A 19,492-nucleotide genomic window follows, 5' to 3' on the forward strand; every position below is an offset into this window, starting at 1 on the left:
TCAAGATCAACGGTCTACATCAGTTTTTCACTGCTGATTAAAATTTCTAAGTGACAGTGGCTGGCAGCATGGTCAATAACAATGAGAACAAGACAAGATGGCTTGATTTGAAAGCTGGGTTCAAAATGCCAAACTCACTAATCTATCATGGGATAAGGAATAAAAGCCATCCCTAAAAAAATAGAGAACAGTATTCTAGAAAGCTGTAACCATAAAAAAAGATTATGGCTTACATAGCACAACTAACTCAATAAGCACTCATATTACAATACAGAAAGAGCTAATGTAATCCTAGGTTGTATAAACAGGGCAGTAATGAGTATGAAGAGCATTGGCAAAACAGATACTGGCATCCTGAGCATGGTTCTGATGTACACATTTAAAACAGGTGCTGTGCAGTGAAGGTCACAAAGAGTTAAATTTGAAAACTGGAGAAAATGTCTTGTAGTGAGACTTTGGGGATCAGTCTGGTTAATGTATGAAAAAAGGTGAAGGATGAGTGTGCAAATGCATCCATAAGGGAAAATTCTGGGTAAAAAAGCAGTTTTTAATCCAGTCATCCAATCTAGTCAAAAAAGGCATAATAAGAAGCAATGGCTAGGACCTGGCCAGATCAATTTAGAAAGGGACACAAATATTTAAGAGCGAATGATAACACCATTGGAACAAGGAAAGTGTTAAATCCACCATCTTTTGATATAAGGGGACTTGTCTTTAGCCAGACAAAACATTTGGCTCAATACAAAGGGTAAGGGGAAAGAAGTGTGCACAGTACATAGAAGTAAGACTAAAATCTAATGGCCTCTTCAGACCTTAAAAAAACCCGATGAATCTAATTTGACTTTAGCCTAGTAAAGTAATGAAATTCTTAATTAATACTTTTCATTCCACATTGTCACAGCAGTCCCAGAATAAATGTGTGATTTCAGGTACCTGTTGTACTCTCACACCTAAGTGAAAATGTGTGGAGCTGTGATGTCCTGGCTTTTGTATCACTTTCATATATTTGTGCTTTGCAAATTCAAGAAAATGATCTTCATCTGTGACTGCTAAAATCTCATTACTTTGTTTTCTAATAGGAAAGATGTGCCAGTATTCTTTTAAATTATGCTAACAAAATGGCATTAAAATCCTGTCTCAAGTCCATAGCTAAATTACTGTTTTCAATAGAAGAATATTTCACCATGAATTTCCACAGTGCCCAGGATAGATTTTTAGTGTTCAATAAGGCAGGTTTACTGAAACTGGAACTGTACAGTCCTACAAAATACAGCAGTGAATCATTATGCTCTCCACATTTTTCTAATAATTCCATGTAACCCTATAACAATGGCAAAGTTCTTATTTTTTGCTGGAATCCAGAATTTTAGCTGATGTAAATAGGTGTAAATCCATCACATTTTCTGGCCTTGTTAGATTTTAGAATTTGAAATTCACTGAATTTCTACACAATCCCTATTAGTTTTGCTTCTATTAAATATTTAGTGTTTTCCTCTAAAGATATACATCAAAATATAAATTAAAGCCCCCACATTTGTGAATCTTCAGTTTCTTACTTCTGTTTCAGTTTTCCTAACCAAACCATTAACATTTTCCACAGCAAGCAATCCTTTGGAACCCAGTGATATAGTTTGCATGAGTAAACTGGGACATTTTTTTACAGAAATGAATCGATGTATCCTCCTTTAAAGTGCTGGAAAGTATTTCAGCAAACCTACATGATTAGGATATGGGTAACATTGTTATTATTTCCTGTTTTCTAAACCAAATCAGCAGACTCAATCATCATACTCTATATAAGCCAAATCTTTGTAAACTAAGGTATTCAGAATTGAAATTGTGTCTGGAACTTAATTCCCACACCCTTTTCACCACCTTTTAATGGAGGGTACCATTATTCTATACTTGCTCTGTATGTAGAAATAAAATACTGTATGTATTTAAACAAACAATATTCACACTGGAACTGAAGTACCTGAGGATGTTTGGTACCAGTATTGGTTATGAAGGAGCTAACTTCTGATCTTCTAGTCAGCCCCTGACTTTGCATTATAAAAAATAACTCCTGAGGTTATGGCTGCCAGCTCTACCTTTCATGTTCACTTCAAAGTCCTGCCAATTAAATTGGGCTATGATCCCAGGCACTGGTGGAGGCCTACTCTATTTACACTCAGAGCAGCCAATGCTGAACAAAGCATCATGTATGTTCTGTCACCCCACTGCATTGCAGGGCCTTTTAAGTAGCAGTCCCTGTAGGGTGGAGGCTAGGGGGCATATCACTAGGATAGCTGGTGCTGTTGTTCCCTCTGCCATATGGCTCCAGTCCTTCCACTTCCCTGACATGAATGATGAAGTCATTTTCACACCTTAATGCTTCAGCAAGGGATTTGGGTGGGATATTCTGTTTGATAAAAGGGGGCCTCAGATGTGTGGCAAAAATTAATAACGTATCCAAGCCCTTATTAAATTAGATGGTGGGAGATCTTCTTTTACATATTAATGCTTCACGAAAGGCTTATAATAGGATTTGAACATGAGTAGCGTGTGCACACACACACACACACACACCCCTTAGCACCCCCCACCTCGCCCCATAGACACACGAATAAAAATAGCCTGTTTCACTGTGTTTTTTCAAATGACAAGTAAAGCTGTTAGGCTGAGGCTCCTGGCACTGTTCATTGAAATATACTGTGTTAATAAACTGGATCAACCTTAATGCTATCAGCACTCTGGACAAGCATCTATGAAATACAATGGGAAACCTAGGATAAGTGTTCTCCTCTAATAGCTTCTTGCATTTGTCTTGATAGGCAGCTAGGTTTGTAAACCATTTTAACACTCATGAAAGAAACCCATTTTTGTTAGGTCTATGAGGTTCCATTAATTCAACACCACTATCCATTGTTGGGTTGTCTATACATGGTCAAGCCTGAGCAGGAGTCATCCCATCCCTCTGTACCAATGTAATTTCAACATTTTTAATTTTTTTAATTAAATGTGTTGTAAAATACCTTCCAATATCAAAACAATGCAATATTTTTTCTGGCACTATTGACACATGGTCCAGACAACTTAGAGAATATTCTTGAATAAATTTAGCATTCTTCAGCATTTTTGATTAATTTATTCAGGCTTCCAGGAAAGAAGAAAGAAAAGCAGGACTGGAAAGGAAATCTGAAAACAAAAGACAGGAGGAAGGGGCAATGCTAAGAGAGGTAGAAGTGGGTTGACTGGTTCTATGCATAGCATCTGATGAAGTATACTGTCACCTACAGAAGCTTATGCCTCTCTGACGCAGTTAGTTTCTAAGGTGCCACCCTACCCTGCCTTCGTCTTGACATCAGACTAACCACAGACAACTGCCTCTCTTTAATGAAGTTAAGATAGACATTGAAGTATCTGCATATAGTTATCTCAGAATTTTTGGGCCTACTAAATTAATTGTCCATTTTTTTAAAGAATGTATTGACTGTAATGTTGATGGTCACTAATCTGTCTTGCCATCAAACAGATGGGATGCATTTACACAGCAAAGTAGATACATGGATAACCATTTCTTTATATACAGAGGAGATGATGACATCTGAGAACTAATGCATCCTGAAATTTAGGACTAGATTCTGAATTATGCCATGCTACTGGGATAGACATACAATGCTCCCTTGATGAAGCCAGTGAGGAAGAATAAAAGCCTTTGAGCATACGGACCCATGACTACCCACACCCTAACTTCTATCTTTACAACTTTATGCATAGTTCATATGGGTCACAACCCCAATTTCCAAGCTATGGCTAGTGAACGGGGTTGGCTGTGCCAGAAGGTATTTTCTCTCTCTCCCAAACCCCATAGTTTTCACCCATGAAGCTAGCTAGTTTCCTTAGCTTATGAGTATTGTGACTTTATGCCTCAAAATAACTAACATTACAATATAAAGCTAATTATAATAAAAATAAGTGAACTAAAAAAAGTTAAAATATAGAAAAGAACCCATCATCCTGCTTACAATTTTCATTGATACCTGCTCTAGTCTTTGCTTAAAATGCTCTGGAAATGAAGTAAGAGGCATAGAAAACAAATAGGCATGTAAGAGTTAGGACTAAGATGATTGGAGAATCCATACTGGTCTCATCTTTACAGGAAGTTAGGGGAGTTCCTTTCAAAGGGCTTAAAAGGAAAAAGTTTTTACAGGCATAACAGATCTTAGGGAGCACACATAAAAAGGCACATACAATTTCATACCTTTGAAATTTCATCCAGTCACTGCAAGCCAGATTCTGCCATCATTTATGCAGGTATAAATTGTCATTTTGGGCAGCTCAGTACAAACAATTCTTAAATGCACAACCACAGTCAGTAGCGTAAACAAGATGAGATCTCACACAACAGGGAGAGAAAATAATAATGAATATATCAGTATGTCACTAAATCTCACAGTAATCTGTTCCCACCTTGAACACTGAGTTCAGTTCTGATACGTGATATCAAAAAGGGAAGGAGCAGAAATAAGGTCCAGAGAAAGGCAATCAATGTGACTGGAAGCAAGGGAAGTGACCCATATGAAGAGAAAGGGATTGGTAGGATTACTCTACTAAAAAAGAGATAAATAAGAAGTTGCATGCTAGTTGCATATAAAATAGGAAAGGCCAAATAGATTCTCTTAATTAACCAGTTGTAAGAGTTGTCAAGAAGATACCAAATGAAACTAAAGGAGAAAACTCATTTTAACTGATAGATTTGGAGAAAAAAATTACTTTAATATATATTTTAATTCCACAATATTTTAATATGTGGAATTAGCAGTCACACAAACCCTGGTCATGGAGCCACTGCTGGGAACTCCCTGCTGGTAGGGACTGGGGAGTTTATTCCTTGCCCAGCTCTGTGAGCATGGACCTGGGCAGGGAACAAGCTGGGAAGCTTGTTCTTCTTCCCTCCCCACCCCCCAGGTCCATAAGCAAGGAGCTGGAGGGGGAGCAAACATGTTCCCCAGCCTGTTCTTCCTCCTCCCTCCCCCCCCCCCCCCCGCATTTACGGAGCTGGGCAGGGAACAAGCTCCCCAGCCCCCACTGTACAATTGCAATTGCAATTAAGGAGCAGGGTCTGAGAGCTCTTTGCAAGGGGACAGTTCTAGCTGATTGGGGCATCGGTTGGGACTTGCCCCTCCCCTGCAGCTCTTTCCAAGCCCCATTCCCTTGATAAGGGAGCCAGAGCCAGGAGCTCCCTGCTGCCAGGGCAGGGGAACATTGTCCCAGTCCAAGCAGCAGGCAGCTGTCTCCTGGCCTGGTGCTCCCTGCCAGCCTCTGGGCTAGTACCCAGGGGGAGCCTAGAGTTCCCCCAGTGGCCACAGGGGCACATTGCGGGGCTGCCGAGCAAATCTTTTCACTAATCCTCACATGTGTAGACACCTACCCAAAACCCTTACTGTGCAGTAGCTTACTGCACAGTAAATCTCGACTGGAGTAAATGCATGTGTATATGAATGCAGTGGGCACTAAATTAAATTGGGATGGGTACATCTACATGCTCATTCGTGTGCTTTTGTTACAGCGCATTAAATTTAGTACCTCTAATGTGAAGTACTAACTAAATGCACATTAGGCTGCCCTAACATGCTGTAGTGAAAGCACATGCCTTTTTAGTAATGCTTGATGCTCAGTAGCCTAATTGTACTGTTCATTAGCTGATTAGCATGTTTTTGCCAAAGAGCAGTAAAACTGTCTACTGCACATTAAAGGCAGATATAAATATGTCCAACAGGTCCCAATCCCCATGTGGTGGGGAGACAGCTGCCCCTGCAGCTGGCACAACTCTCTCCACCTGGCAGAGATTGGGACCAGCCCTCATGCCCCCTGCCTGCCCCTGGGGCTGGCACCCAGAGGAGCCTTGAGCTCCCCCTGACTGCTGCAGGGGGGTAGAGCAGACAGGAGTGGCTCTGGATGGGGATGTTCCTGTTAGGTGCAATTTGCTCCTGATGGAGGTGCACATGTAGATGTGCATCCTGGAGAACATTAATGAGCCTGAATTTTCCATGCAGAAAATTCAGGCATATTAATTGCTTGTGTAGTTGTGCCCAGTCAGTGGAAGAATCATGATTAGAATCAAGAGTTCAGGTCCAGTGCTTACCCCATTAGATAATGTTGACTCTCCATGACAAGGATCTGATGTTCAAACCCTTCGTCATGGTGCACCACACTTCAGTGACTTGGCATAACTCAAGGAGTGCAATGCAGCAAGATTCTGGCCACAACCCCTCAGTGGAGAATTCTTATGAATGGGAAATGTTGCTCATATAAATCCAGCATAGCTGGCTCCTATACGAGCCACTTTCCTCCCACTGTAGCACAAGACATAGGAGGTGACACAGGACTTGACAGAGGTCTACTACATTATTCCAATCTTTAGCTGGTTTAAACTGTCTTAAGAAATCTGCACCAGTGATGTAGTCTGTTTAACTCATGCTTGGTTTGGCTTGAATAAACTCAATTGTTTTCCACTCTTGCTGCATCCAGCAGAGCTCCATCTCAAGGGAGAATCAAACACTAAGTGGACTATTTGTATATATTTAGATATGGCCATAGCATTCTATTATGTATGCTTAATCATTAGATTTACTAGTGAACTTCACTATGCCACTTTATGGTCTATGGTATCAGTAGGATGCTTAGAAAATAATCAGTATAATGGCATTGTTCTATTATAAATAGGAAGCAAAAATCATCATTGCATTTTGTACCAAAACAGCTCACCCCTTAGCATTCCTTTAAAACAACTAAATATATTGTCCATGAAATTCTCATTTTTAAGTCAAGCCTGTTTTTGAAAAAAGAACCCATAAGGTTTTTTGTTGGTTTTTTTGTTTCTATCCCTGCAAATGATGGATGTATTAAAAATGTCTATTGGATTGAGATTTAATTATGAGATAAACATCAATCAAAGTTTATATTATGGAACAATTATTAACTGTGTGGTTAAGATCAGAGGACTGTCTTCATTCCTCAAAGTGCTGCCTACTCAGAGGACATTGATGGTCCAGTAGTGTTAACTGCTTTTGCAAGAGCCCTTACAATACTGATATTCAAGTTTGCACCTGAAAAACATCTAAAAAAGATTTTCAGTGTTTTTATTTGATGCTGACTTCCATTGTGAATTATGACTTAATTGACTAAATAGTGCAGATATGTGCCAATGATCTGCATTAGAATTTTTCTGGTTTCACTTTTTATTATTAAAAGGAAAAAATGCCCCAATTTTCTCTCTCAAGAAGTTTGCACTTCTTAGGGACATGCTTTTCTGTCAATTGTGCCAGTTGCTAGGAAAATCCAGAGTGAATCCAAAGCCTCAGTAATAATGAACATTGCTAGACCTGCAGACAAAAAGCTGGATCCTCAATCTGCTAATATTTTGTATAAGAGTTTTGCCATTACCATGAATGGGAACAAGACTGTAACTAATGTATAGTATATCAGGATGTGTGTTTTTGCCTGCTACTACAACCTCAAAGGCCCTGAATCATGGAAGTGTTTCCTCCTGCTAAAGATATTTATGGGGGTTTCTCTGCAGAGCTTATTAATTCAATTCCCAGCCAAGAAAGAGAGCCTTGTTTTTTAATGAAGCCAGGTGTTGCCTTTGTTCTTCCAAAGTCTACCTACCTGTACACCCTCATTCACAACAATCCCCAGAGTTTGAGAACCTGGGGAATAAGACTAAGGTTAACCATGAACTCTAATCCTTATGTGACATGCTGTTGCCACTAAACCACCAGACAGCCCCTCACTATTTTCTTCTATCAGTATCTTAATGTTTAATCTTTCCATTGATTAAACGTTATCATTGAGAACTTCCCTCTGAGGAAAGGTGTGACCGCAGTAAATCCCACCCTTGAGACTCTGCACTGCACAACCCTTGGGTCTTGTACTTTGCTTGGATTGTTTACATGGTGATGTCAGATCAGCACCCTCCAATTACAGAGTCTCGTCTGGGAGAAAGCATTATGGTAAAAATGGAACAAGGGTTCCCTTTGGTTCACTACATGGAAAAACGCATGTCTCAAGCTTTGTTTGTTGGAAATGTGTAGGTGCTCAGGGCCCAATATTGATCTCTTAAAGGACTGATCACATCCTGTGTGTCACTGTACACCCTCATCTCCCTTAGTAGGTGGTTGGAAATTAGTGTTCAACACAACAGAGAAGCAGACAGACAATCCCTATTTCAACAGACTTCAAAGGAAGTCAAGGGTGCTCAGAAGATGAACAACACTCAAAGTACTTTAAAATAACCTTTAACATTTCCTACAAATCATAATAAAATGTTCATTGGAAAATCCATTTCCTCCTCAAGAAAATACTTCAATTGACTTCAGAACTGAAAATATCACATTTTTATATTATTTGAGAGAATCACTTGACAATTCAGAAATGTTTTTGGTTAATCAGCTTCATCTACTTTTCTTTGTTACTATTGTTCCTTTTTATAAATGAATTGATCTTTGTTTTAATGTATAAGCATAATTCTAGGGATAAGAAGACATTAGCAAGCTTAAGAACAAAGCTCACAGTTGCTATGTGAGATTAATTTTGATCCAAGCTGTCATACAGAAACAAACAGATCCTATAAACATTTTATCCAATCTTTCTCATGCCAAATCTGATCCCAGAGAATTAAATGGAAGCTATATTAATGATAAGAGCTATGGGACTGAATCTAAAATGAAGAGGCAATGTACAGCTACAGATTTGATTGTCTGTAGTTAGAAAAGTAATCCAGGATCCCAGTTATAAAAACTGAAAGTTTTGATTGACTTGATAAAATTGTACTGCAGATTTAGAAAAAGAAAACCCATATGACATGGCTCAGTGTTAATGATAATTGCTTGGCAGGGAGTAGTAACCATTTTAAAACTAGGCAAGATCAAGATAAAAGTTCTTGGCGTAGCTTTAAAGGCTAATTAGCTTAATATCAGCAAAACATAAATAGTAATCTATTTAAATAGAGAAATAATGGGTTCTAGGAAGGTTTCCACAACATGAACATAAATATTTTGTTACTAGAGGGTTGTTTCTTCTATATTTTATAAACTGATGACATTTTAGAATCATGCCCAAATCTTTGTAATTAGGACTACAAATAGGGCTGCTGGACTGAGTCTTAATGTCAAATAAACAAACTCCTGCATGCTCAGCATCCCCCTGCCCTGCTAGTAACAACTCAGCTTTCAACAAACCCCGCTCTTCCTTTGGCACTCCTGGTAGCTGGAAGTCACTCATCACTCCTGTTGTCTTCTCCATATGATTGCTGGTTCCCTCTCTCTCTCTCACTGATCTTCTGCTCCCCTCCCCCTGCCCCCAGGATGATACCTTTCTCTTTGTTGAATCCTTCTCTCCTCTTGAGTACATGACTGAATCTATGAGCTGTTCTGTGGAGAAGGGTTCTATTATACTGCATAGTCTTAAGTTCACCCACGATATCTGTTTCCTAGACACTACTAAATTCTGAATTGCTCCAAAAAGAGATAAAACTAAGAGTGTCCAAGGCATTTAATGAAATCAATGTATCATCCACTAAGATGTGAATGGATTTCTGTGCTTAAACTGACATGTGTAACTACAGTAATTTATACCCAGGCACATCTACACGTGCGCTTTAATGCGCAGTACCCCGTTTTACTGCACATTTCAGCGTCACGGCAAAAACTGTGTTAATATGCTAACATGCAGTAAAATTAAGCTACTCCTGCATTACGTGCCACTAAAAAAGCATGCACTTTCACTACTGTGCTTTAGAGCAGCCTAATGCATGTTTAGTTAGTACCTCTTATTAGAGGTACTAAATTTAATGCGCAGTACCAAAAGGGCGTTAATGAATGTGTAGACACACCCAGTGAGAACCAGAACCTCCTGAAAGAGCTGAGCCTGGCCTTGATATTATGAATTATGGTAAGAAGTTACCATGAATTATGATAAGAAGCTGAGTCTGGCCTTGATACTAAGAACTATGGTAATTTACATCCTTTGAACTCCAGGGAAATTTTTATGTGAGTTTACTGGAGGTTGTAAACTATTTACTGGAGTTTAAAACTATTAAAGCCTAAGGACCAGTCTTAAAGTTCATATATACACAGAAGTCTCACTAGACTCTGGCCAAATTCAATCCTGCTCTAATTTACATAGCCAGCAGAAACTGGAGGGGGGAAGAGAGTGCAAGTAATGTACACTGATTTATAATTTAGTGCAGCACAAGTGAAAGTGATTTTATTCTGTGATAATTTGATTCAGTGCTAGCAGACCTAGTCATGTGTCCCTTTGATTTGTTAGGAGTAGTTGGAAATGATGTAGGCATGAATCTGACCCAGAGAGGGTCAGATGGAACCATTTGTGAAGGAAAGTGTTATTCAGGGAGGCATGAATGTATACCTTCCTGAAGAACACTTTCCATTACAAATGGTTCCATCCATTTCAATGCAGCAAATTTAGCCATCACATTTGGAAACATGTATAATTCTGTGCTGTGGCTACCTCAATTATGGTGATACTCTGCACAAACTGAGTATAGAACCAATACAAATTCCACTGCTTTTCCATGTTATGAGTAATCTGTGCATGTTTTATGACTGGTATCTTAATTTGACACATAATTTTTCATCAAGATGAATTTGTCCTGGTCCAAGTCTTCTTCAGTTTGCTAAGCTAATGCAAATTCTGAGTGGTTTCAATGAAGCAAATGGAGCTGGTCTGCATTTATAACCGTGTATTGGGAAGCAGCATTGCACTTACACACTTCGGGCTGCATACAACACTACTGAACACACAAAGTGGTATCCATGGCTTTTCCAGCTATGGATCAAAATCTGTTACCACTTATACCAGTTGATTGATTAAAAAAATTAAAAGCCCATTACCACTTCCATTGCAATTGCACTGGAATAAATGAGTATAGAAAGTCTCTTTGGGTCAGAACCTGCAGCTTTACTCGCACCAAACTCCCAGGGAAGCAAGTTATTAATGGTTCAGTAAATACAGTAGAATTTGGCCCAGACAGAAAAGTAAGAGTAGTGGATGTAATGGAGGACTTCTAGATGACAATCATTATGTTTTGTTGCAAATTGCCTTTTATATTTCTGATCCAATTTTAAAAATGAAAGATATAAAAATCTCCTGTGTCAATATATGTATTATATAAAAATATGGTGCTTTGATTTCACTCCCCACAACCCCAATTTTGGGGGACCAAAGCATCAGCACTGATTTAGAGCTCCACCAGATTTACACTGGGAGAAGATCTGACCATTTAGAGCTGCTCATTGATTTATTTATAGAGCTCTCTGCTCTGTAAGTATATTTTCTGTCCTAAAATATCACAGATACCACCAAGCTTTCTCATTGGGAATAGTTTCTGTCACAGTCCACTCCAATATCTAATTTTACACAATCCTGAGGGAAGGTGAGTTACATGTTCCCCTTTAATATTCATTTGCACTTAGTCCATTTCTGCTCTGAAGAGTGGCACTAGGACCTTTCCTACCTCTCCAAATGATGAGCCTATAGCATTAAGGATGGATATAAATGCCTTGTGTGTCTTGAATACTCAGTGGATCTAATTAACAGGTGGAATCACACCCAGGGTGCTTGAAATATTGCCAGACACCATAGAAACAAATCTTTAATACCCTGAGCCATCTGCACTTGCTTTTCATTGTGCAAAGCTCATTGAAACGTGATTTTTCCCCCATTTATTCAGACTACACTAAATTCAGTTCAGTGTCAATTAATAACTACTACTAAATGATGAGCTTTCCCCCTTTCATTAAAAGAAAAGTAGCCACTACCTCTAAATAAAATTTTCTTGCAACCTGGGGGGGGGGGGGGAAATCCCTCATTTGATAAAGGTAGAGGTATACTTCACCTTTTTGAATTTGCCACTGAATAAAGCTAAAAAAAAAAATTGCACCTTTAACTGAGCATGTTTTTATTTAAAAAATAAAGACAAGAAACAAACCTGAAATCCACAGGCAATTATGTAGCAAGGTCAATAAAATGGATACAATAACAGCAATGTTGGAGTTTTTTTCATGGATTTTGTTGTTTCTTGTTCTTTAAAAAAATATGCAAGTATGTATGTGTGTGTGTATATCAAATATATATATTCATATTATATATATTTACATATTTACATTATATATTATATATATTTATACATGTATATTTATATTGTATAATATAAGAAGATAGTATACTATAATGTATATATGTGTGTATGCATATATAATATATATCTATATATTTTATATAGATATATATCTATATATATATACACACACATAATAGATAGATAGATAGATAGATAGATAGATAGATAGATAGATATACACACACACATTTCTGTTTGCTATTATAGAGGACCAGACCTATTTGGTGATGCTTCTGCTTTTTGAAGAAATGACAGTGTCATGAAAGAGGTGGATCGCTGCCTTTTGTTTAATTGAATGAAATAAAATCCCGTCCTGTATCACTGGGACCTCGATGTTGCCTTGTTCCTGCTCTAAAGGATGCCTTGCAATCCGACCTGTTAATGGTTAGAGCGCGTGTTTGACTGGCAAGTCACTGCTGAAACCGTGCTGAAACTGTGCCAAGCAAATCTTATTTAACGAGAGGATATTTGGGAAGGATTGTGCCTATCCGAGAAGCAGGCTGCTTTCAGACATGAATCCAACAGATCTCATCTGCAGCAGAGCTATAAGCCACCCGCAGAAGATCTCTAACACATCAGACACCCTGCTTCTGTCCTCCCCATACGTGCCTGCCTTTGCACAGGCTGAGTATCCAGCCAAGAGAGAGGCATAGCAATCTGGTGTAGCGGTTGGCTCCATAGATGATGCACGTGCATATGTATTTATATTTGCTCATCATTACCTGTTAGCTGCCAGTCTGGATGCGATATATCCCCCAGGGATTTGAGTGATGATATATCCCCAGAAAAAAGAGCCGTGGATCATGCCAACTGTCTCGGGATCCCAATTAAACTTCGCTTTCTTCCAAGGAGAGAGGGGGAGAAAGAGAAGAGGAAGGCAGTAAGCAGGCCAGATTAAAGCATTCATTAATGTTAATTGAACACTCTGCGGTCTGTGGGGAATTGCACATCAAATATGGCAGGTTTTACCCTCTACAAGCAAGAGGCTATAGACATGGGCGCAAGGTGCCTCCAACGTATTAACTGCTAGGTTCAAGCCGTTCATCGCAACGAATTAGTTTAGACTATCTGCCAAAATGTGGCACTTGCACTTAAGAGGAGCGCGTTTGTGTGTGTGTGTGTGTGTGTGTGTGGCTGAGAGATCCACCCAGACGCAGCCGTGTCATTGGCGATCACTGTACATTATAAATGTGTGATCTTGCAACGCCAATTCTCCCTACTCTCCTGCTAAGTCTGCATGATCCGGGGTGTGGGGAGCAGGACTGAAAATCACCCACGGGGAAAAAAAAATCGCAGAAGCCTGTTGCAGGTGGGCAAATCCCCTCCAAGTTCATCCGCAGTTAGGGAAGTCAGTGTATTGCAGCGTGCACGCGTTCCCGAGGTTTGCAAGATCTATCGAAAATACATAATACAGGGCTCAGTGGGAATCAGAATTAACCTCATTCCTAGACGCTCTTCATTCCTCTATGCTCACCCTTTACCGTTGTGTGTGTACCTATGTCAACGTGTTATATATATTCTGTCTTTGTGCCTATGTATTATGTGCATATACACCCGCTCTCATTAGACCATTCACTTGCTTAACACCCTTGAATTTTATGACCCCAAATCCAGTCATCCTGGTATTTCCAGAGGTCTACACCAAGCTGCTTCATTTCCTTACAGACCATCGTGCATCCATTTTTCAGTCGCTCATCTGCATTTATCTTAGGGAACGACGTTGATGTTTCTCTAAAGCTGGGCACAAAGGTAAAACTCCTACACGCAAGCTAGCGCCAAGCAAACTGGTGGCAAGAGAAACAAGAAGGATCGACCTTGCTCTCTCCTGGGCATTTCTGACCTCACGGTCCTCTTTTCGTTGCTATTCTAAGTACAACATGAAGCTGGACTGAGGCAATTTGGGACGGGAATCCTCCGACCCAAAAACAAGGGCATTAAAGTAGAAGTAAAAGGAAATCATCATCCCTACTTTATTGGAGATTGTGAAAGTATCATGAAAGCCTACAGGGCCTCTCTTGCGCATTATTTTACTTATTGGGGTTGGTTTTCCCTCACCCCCGGGGTATCTAGTAGTGTTGAGAGGGAGTGGGGTTTACGGGGAGTGATTCCCACCTCTTTAATAATTTTTCCTCCTCGGTGTATGGTGCTGTTGTTGACCATGTCCACGATGGCTACTCCCAAGTTACAACGGATTCCAAAGGAAATGCAGAATCCCAGTCCGCTCATGATGGCAATGATATATCTTCGGGGCAGCCCAAAACAGGTGCAGTCGCAGAGAGGGGCTTTCTTCTCGGGCATGTCCAGAGGTTTCCCATCTTCCGTGAGCTCGATATTGTCCCCAGGCTTCTGTTTCTTCTCTAGGACTCTGCCCAATGCAAAGGGAAAGACAATCAAGGGACCTGAAGTCAACTCTCCCAACCACTTTAAATAGCAGGGGTATTTGGGTTCTGATTCTTGCTCTTATTTAACTCACAGGTATTATTTAGCAATGACCTGTAGGATTTACAACTAGTCATTCCCCCCAAACTCGAGGAGGAGTCTTGGAGGAGGATTAGTCCCCTATCCTTAAAGCCTTGTGCGGAAATATATAGGCTGCGTTCAGAAGACATCACCAGTATCTACTGCGGAGGAGCCATATTGGCTGGTTCAAAGGCGGTTGCTGGGGACTGCAAACATATTTGGGAGCAGGGTTCAGCTCTAGTGACTTTATTACATTTTTAAAAAATCAAGGGAACGCATCTTGCTTGTGATTAAGGGAGCATAAGGAGGGTTGTGAAGCTGAACAATTATTTCTATTTATTCCAGATTTGCAAAATGGCTGTCACACGTATTGGGAGAGAAACGTGCCAGTGTTTTGAAAAAGAGCCTCTGCAGAGGACTCGACGTCCTTGCAACATGAACAACTTCCATTTCATAAAGAGTCTGATCATCCGAACACACCGCCCATTAGAAACCACAAATACATCTCACATCACGAATATACATTATATAAATACACACACTATGATCACGAGCAAGATTTGGTCTTTGCATTGGTTGTATAGGTTGGTTTTATACAGTGATCACGGTGCCCATCGTTGACTAAAAAGCTGAAATCAAAGCGTCTAAGGTACAACGTGTAAAATTATAAAGGAAAATGTAATATTGACACCTATTTCGATATAACACGATAGAATTCTAGGGGCATTTTCACCTACACGGAGAGCTTCTATATATATATATATATATATATATATATATATATATATATATATATATATATATATATATATATATATATATATTTCCAGAGGGGAATCCGAATAAATAAATACAATTCCTGAAAGGGCTTGTCGACATCAAAATGCATTGTGATTATCATACGAAGGTGCCCAGTGATGAATTTCTTGATTCTGCTATGAAAGGGCCAGTTTCATCTGGCGCAATGTGCATCCCCTTCAAAACAAGGCGTTGGAAAACCGCATGGAAAGAGTCAATTTTGATAAAGCGCTACCTTGGTTCCCATCGGACCAACATTTTTTCACGTGAATAATTCTCCTTGACCGTGTAGTCTCAGGTCAGCTCATGTCAGTAACATCTAAGGGGATCGCCAGGATCTGGCCTCAAATATTATCTGTATTCTAGATCAGGAACAAATATATCAACCCAGCCATTCCTCAGTTATACTCCTTTTACTGCTCGCGCCCGTGCGGCTTGCAAGACCCCGTCTTTTTCAAGTGTTGCCAAATGGAAAGATACATTTCAAGTTTAAACTGGTTCGTTCAAATAGGACAACATGCGAAACCCGGCTTGCTCAAAGAACTGCACGTGTTCTTTATCAAATTAGGTCAAAGTATTTCGGACAGATACAAACGGATCAACACAAACCACGGCGGCTTCTGCTCGAAAATGACGAGCAGAAAATCGTAGTTTAATACTCCGTAAAGGGGATAATCTTAGTGGAATCTGTTTTACATGCTGGGGTGGTATATTTTATAACATTTGGTTGAAAGTTAGAGAGTGACTATGGGCTCTACATGGTGTGGAGGGATGAAGTTTATTTTTTTGTGGGTCAAAGAATGGACAGGTGGCCTCGATCGTTGCATTTACATTGGTTGAGTCTGCTTGAAGATCAGTAAAGTTCCCTTGACATTTTAAAAGACTCGTTTTTAATTATTCAGTTTTTTCCCTTCCTAAATGCCCCTTTCCCCCCCTCCTCTCCCCCCCCCAGGCACTTTAAAGAGACTGAATTCCTCGTGGCAAAATAACCTTATATTTCTAGACTCCAACTCTACGGATTCCACCTTGAAAACAGAAACTTTCAATTTCTTCTTTATAATTTTAAATATTTCCCTTGCATAAAAAAAAAGGCATGGGATGTTGTGCCTCCTGTAACCTTACTGTTGGAATATTACTCCTGCAGTATTGTACTGCATGGCCGCCACGGAAGAGAAATAGGTATTCAAAGAACTCCATCCTTAAAAAATAATAATTCTAATACATTTGGGGAAATTAAGTCACTTTAAAAAAAATCAGAATCTAAAATATATGGAACCGATTCTCACTTTATAATTTATTTTCCTCCTAAATAATATCTTGAAGGTGTAGGAAGTCGTCAGACTCGAGATGCATTTGATGCGTCCACACTACGAGGATGGTGTGTTCAAATGTTCTGACCACCCTTTGCAGGGTGTGTGTGTGTGTGTGTGTGTGTGTGTGAGAGAGAGAGAGACAGAGAGACCGGAATTCTCTACACACCTTGAAGAGGGTAGAAATGCAGACCCGCGGACACCCGCTGTTGAATTGCATCTCAAATTTCATCCGTTGCGATTGTGAATTTGCTATAAAATCCTTTGATCCTTTTTCTGCGCAGACGGATAAATAATTGAACGCATCACTCTCTATGTTTCAGCTTCAGAGGGAGAAATCGTTCGGTTATCAATTATTTATGCATGTCCATGTTTTTCTGCCTCTTACAGGCGATCCCACAAGGGAATCAATCGAAATCGGGAACGTCTTATTTTATGCCTTTATTTGTGCAATGGACCTGTCAGAAGATTAGAATGTTTTGCAAAATTAAAATGAAATGATAAATCGAGGGAACTGCTAGTATTTAAAACAGGATCCGATTTTAGGGACAGAATATGGGGCGGGGGAATCTCTCAGTACATATTTACAAACACCCTCCACAAATCAGATATACAGGTTATACCCGTGCCATGCTCCGATGTTGTTGCGTTAGTTCCTAGGATCCAGATTGATATAAAGAAAATCTATAAATAGCCATTAGCCTATTCACAACGAAAGGTGCTCAGATAGAGGCTATCCGACCTGATCCACCAGTGGCAAGTCATTATTTCTTGTAAGAAATTCAGCTCTATGTAAGGTCTTTCTTACCTGTAGATGTGGCCAAGCGATTTCCCCGCAAAATTCTTCAGCCCCTCCTTGCCGGGGGTCAAAATCCTTTGTTTTACCGACTCCATTCCTGCAGAGGTTGTCACTGGGTTCTGCTCTGTTTTGAATAAGGCACCGCTATAAACAGTGATGATCTCTCATATTGGTTTAATCTCTAACTTTTTTCACTCATGAAATAGCTATTGGTGCGTCTTCTGATGAAGGGAGAGTGGGAGAGAGGGGGTGTGTGTGTGTGTGTGTGTGTGAGAGAGAGAGAGAGAGAGAGACGGCGTGTGTGTGCGAGAGGGAGCGCGCATGCAGCCCACGGATTTCCTAACAGAGCAGAGTTGGGAGACACGATTAGAAAGTCTTTTTGGATGTGCAGGATCCAGCGGCGGAAGGTGGAGGCAGTGCCATGCTTGGTTTGGGAGGGGAAAGAACCCTGTTTGTTAAGAGAAGAAAGTCCCGGAGTTGAAAATAAATCCTGGTTTCAGGCGGAGTGTTTCCCTGCACTGTAGATTTTGAGATGGGGGATTCTTTTGGTTTACCTTGCAATAATAGAAGTCAAAAATAAAAATAAAAAGTTCCCACTGCCTAGCACACACCAGCTTGAGAGACCCTGCTGGCTGAGTTGCAAGCCTTCGGATAAAAACAGCGCTAGCGTTTCATTACTGTGAGCTAATCCTTAGGCACCTGCCTGTTCCGGCGCAGCTCGCCCAGAGCGGCAGTGTAGAGTAGACTGGGACTTCAGGCTCCGTGGGGCGGCGATTCGGATCAGCACAGAGCCCCGTCTCGCTCCGGAGCGCGTTCAGCACCACAGACAGCTCCCCTGGCTCTGGGCTCGGTCCCTGGCGCGCTCAGCACCACGGAGAGCGCGAGCGGTAGCTCTGCCTGGCAGCCAACTTTCTAGGGGAATTGGGAGGATTCATTGTGGGGCTCTTGAAGACTGGATGCTATGGAAACCGAAGAGGAACCATGTCAGCGTCTCTTTCCAGGTTTTTTTTTTTTTTTTCTTTTTTTTTTTCCTTCCCAGAGAATGGTTCAGGGAAAAAGGAGCTTGAGACACTGACAATTTACTTCTGCAGTCCCACCTCTGCCCCCGTGTTCTGACGCATGCCTGACCCTGTAGTGCAGGGCAAAGTCTACAGCGCATTTCAGTGGAGTTTGCTGCATGGGGGGAGCGTTGTAGCTAACTTAATTGTGCCGTTGTTATGAGAAAAGGACCTGATCGCTTAAGCTAATCAATCAGCGCTTCTGTGGAAACACAGCATCAGTAGCAAAATCCAACAGAATAAGACTTCCAGGTGTAGTTCGGTAGCTATTTTTCTATAGGCTCCTTACTCAAAGATGATCTTTTTCTATATCAATACTGATATCACTGATATATGATCATACATTATATCTTAGGTATAGCATAGTGGCTTTTTACTTCTACTTGTGTTCTGTTCTACCTTGTTGTGTCTTGTACATTAATCATGCACTTATAAAGATACCGTAATATACCTTTAAGATCCGGTTTGTGGTGTTTGCACTGTTTGAAGGCTCAAGGTTTGTTCTGACGCTTACCTTTTTTCTTCTTTCCAGAATTTGGTAATCATTGCTCCGCTTTCATCACCTTACAATAGATGATAGATATCAAATGCTAAGGGTTCAAGATTACTAGGCCTCTTTCAGATATGATATCCACCTCTATATATCTATAATATTTCTTAGTCGTAAATACATCGTTATGAATTTATTTATGCCCCAAAAGAAATATATATGAAAATGTAAGAGCCTTCACTACATTGCTTATTTTGTACCAAAAGTTAATAAAGTTTGTATTTTAAAAATCAAGCTAAAATATTTATCTTCTGATTAAAATACGTAGACCTGCAACAATAGTCTTTAAAAACAAAATCTTTGGATTAGCGAAATATTTTACTGATGTTG

General features: G+C 40.1%; 1 protein-coding gene across 1 annotated transcript in view; it reads right to left on the bottom strand.

Moving 5' to 3' along the window:
- The window catches only part of SLC17A6 (solute carrier family 17 member 6), a 54,978-nt gene extending 36,484 nt beyond the window's left edge, over positions 1 to 18,494 (bottom strand). Inside the window, exons 1-3 of the mRNA XM_006275508.3 lie at positions 17,564 to 18,494; positions 14,300 to 14,552; positions 12,910 to 13,028 (exon numbers count right to left, since the gene is read on the bottom strand). Of these exons, the coding sequence (XP_006275570.1) occupies positions 12,910 to 13,028; positions 14,300 to 14,552; positions 17,564 to 17,649 (458 nt within the window). The 5' untranslated portion in view covers positions 17,650 to 18,494. The remainder of the gene's footprint in view (positions 1 to 12,909; positions 13,029 to 14,299; positions 14,553 to 17,563) is intronic.
- Between the last annotated feature and the right edge of the window lie 998 nt (positions 18,495 to 19,492).

This window comes from Alligator mississippiensis, chromosome 2 (genome assembly GCF_030867095.1).
Source record: "Alligator mississippiensis isolate rAllMis1 chromosome 2, rAllMis1, whole genome shotgun sequence".
Classification (NCBI taxonomy): Eukaryota; Metazoa; Chordata; order Crocodylia; family Alligatoridae; genus Alligator; species Alligator mississippiensis.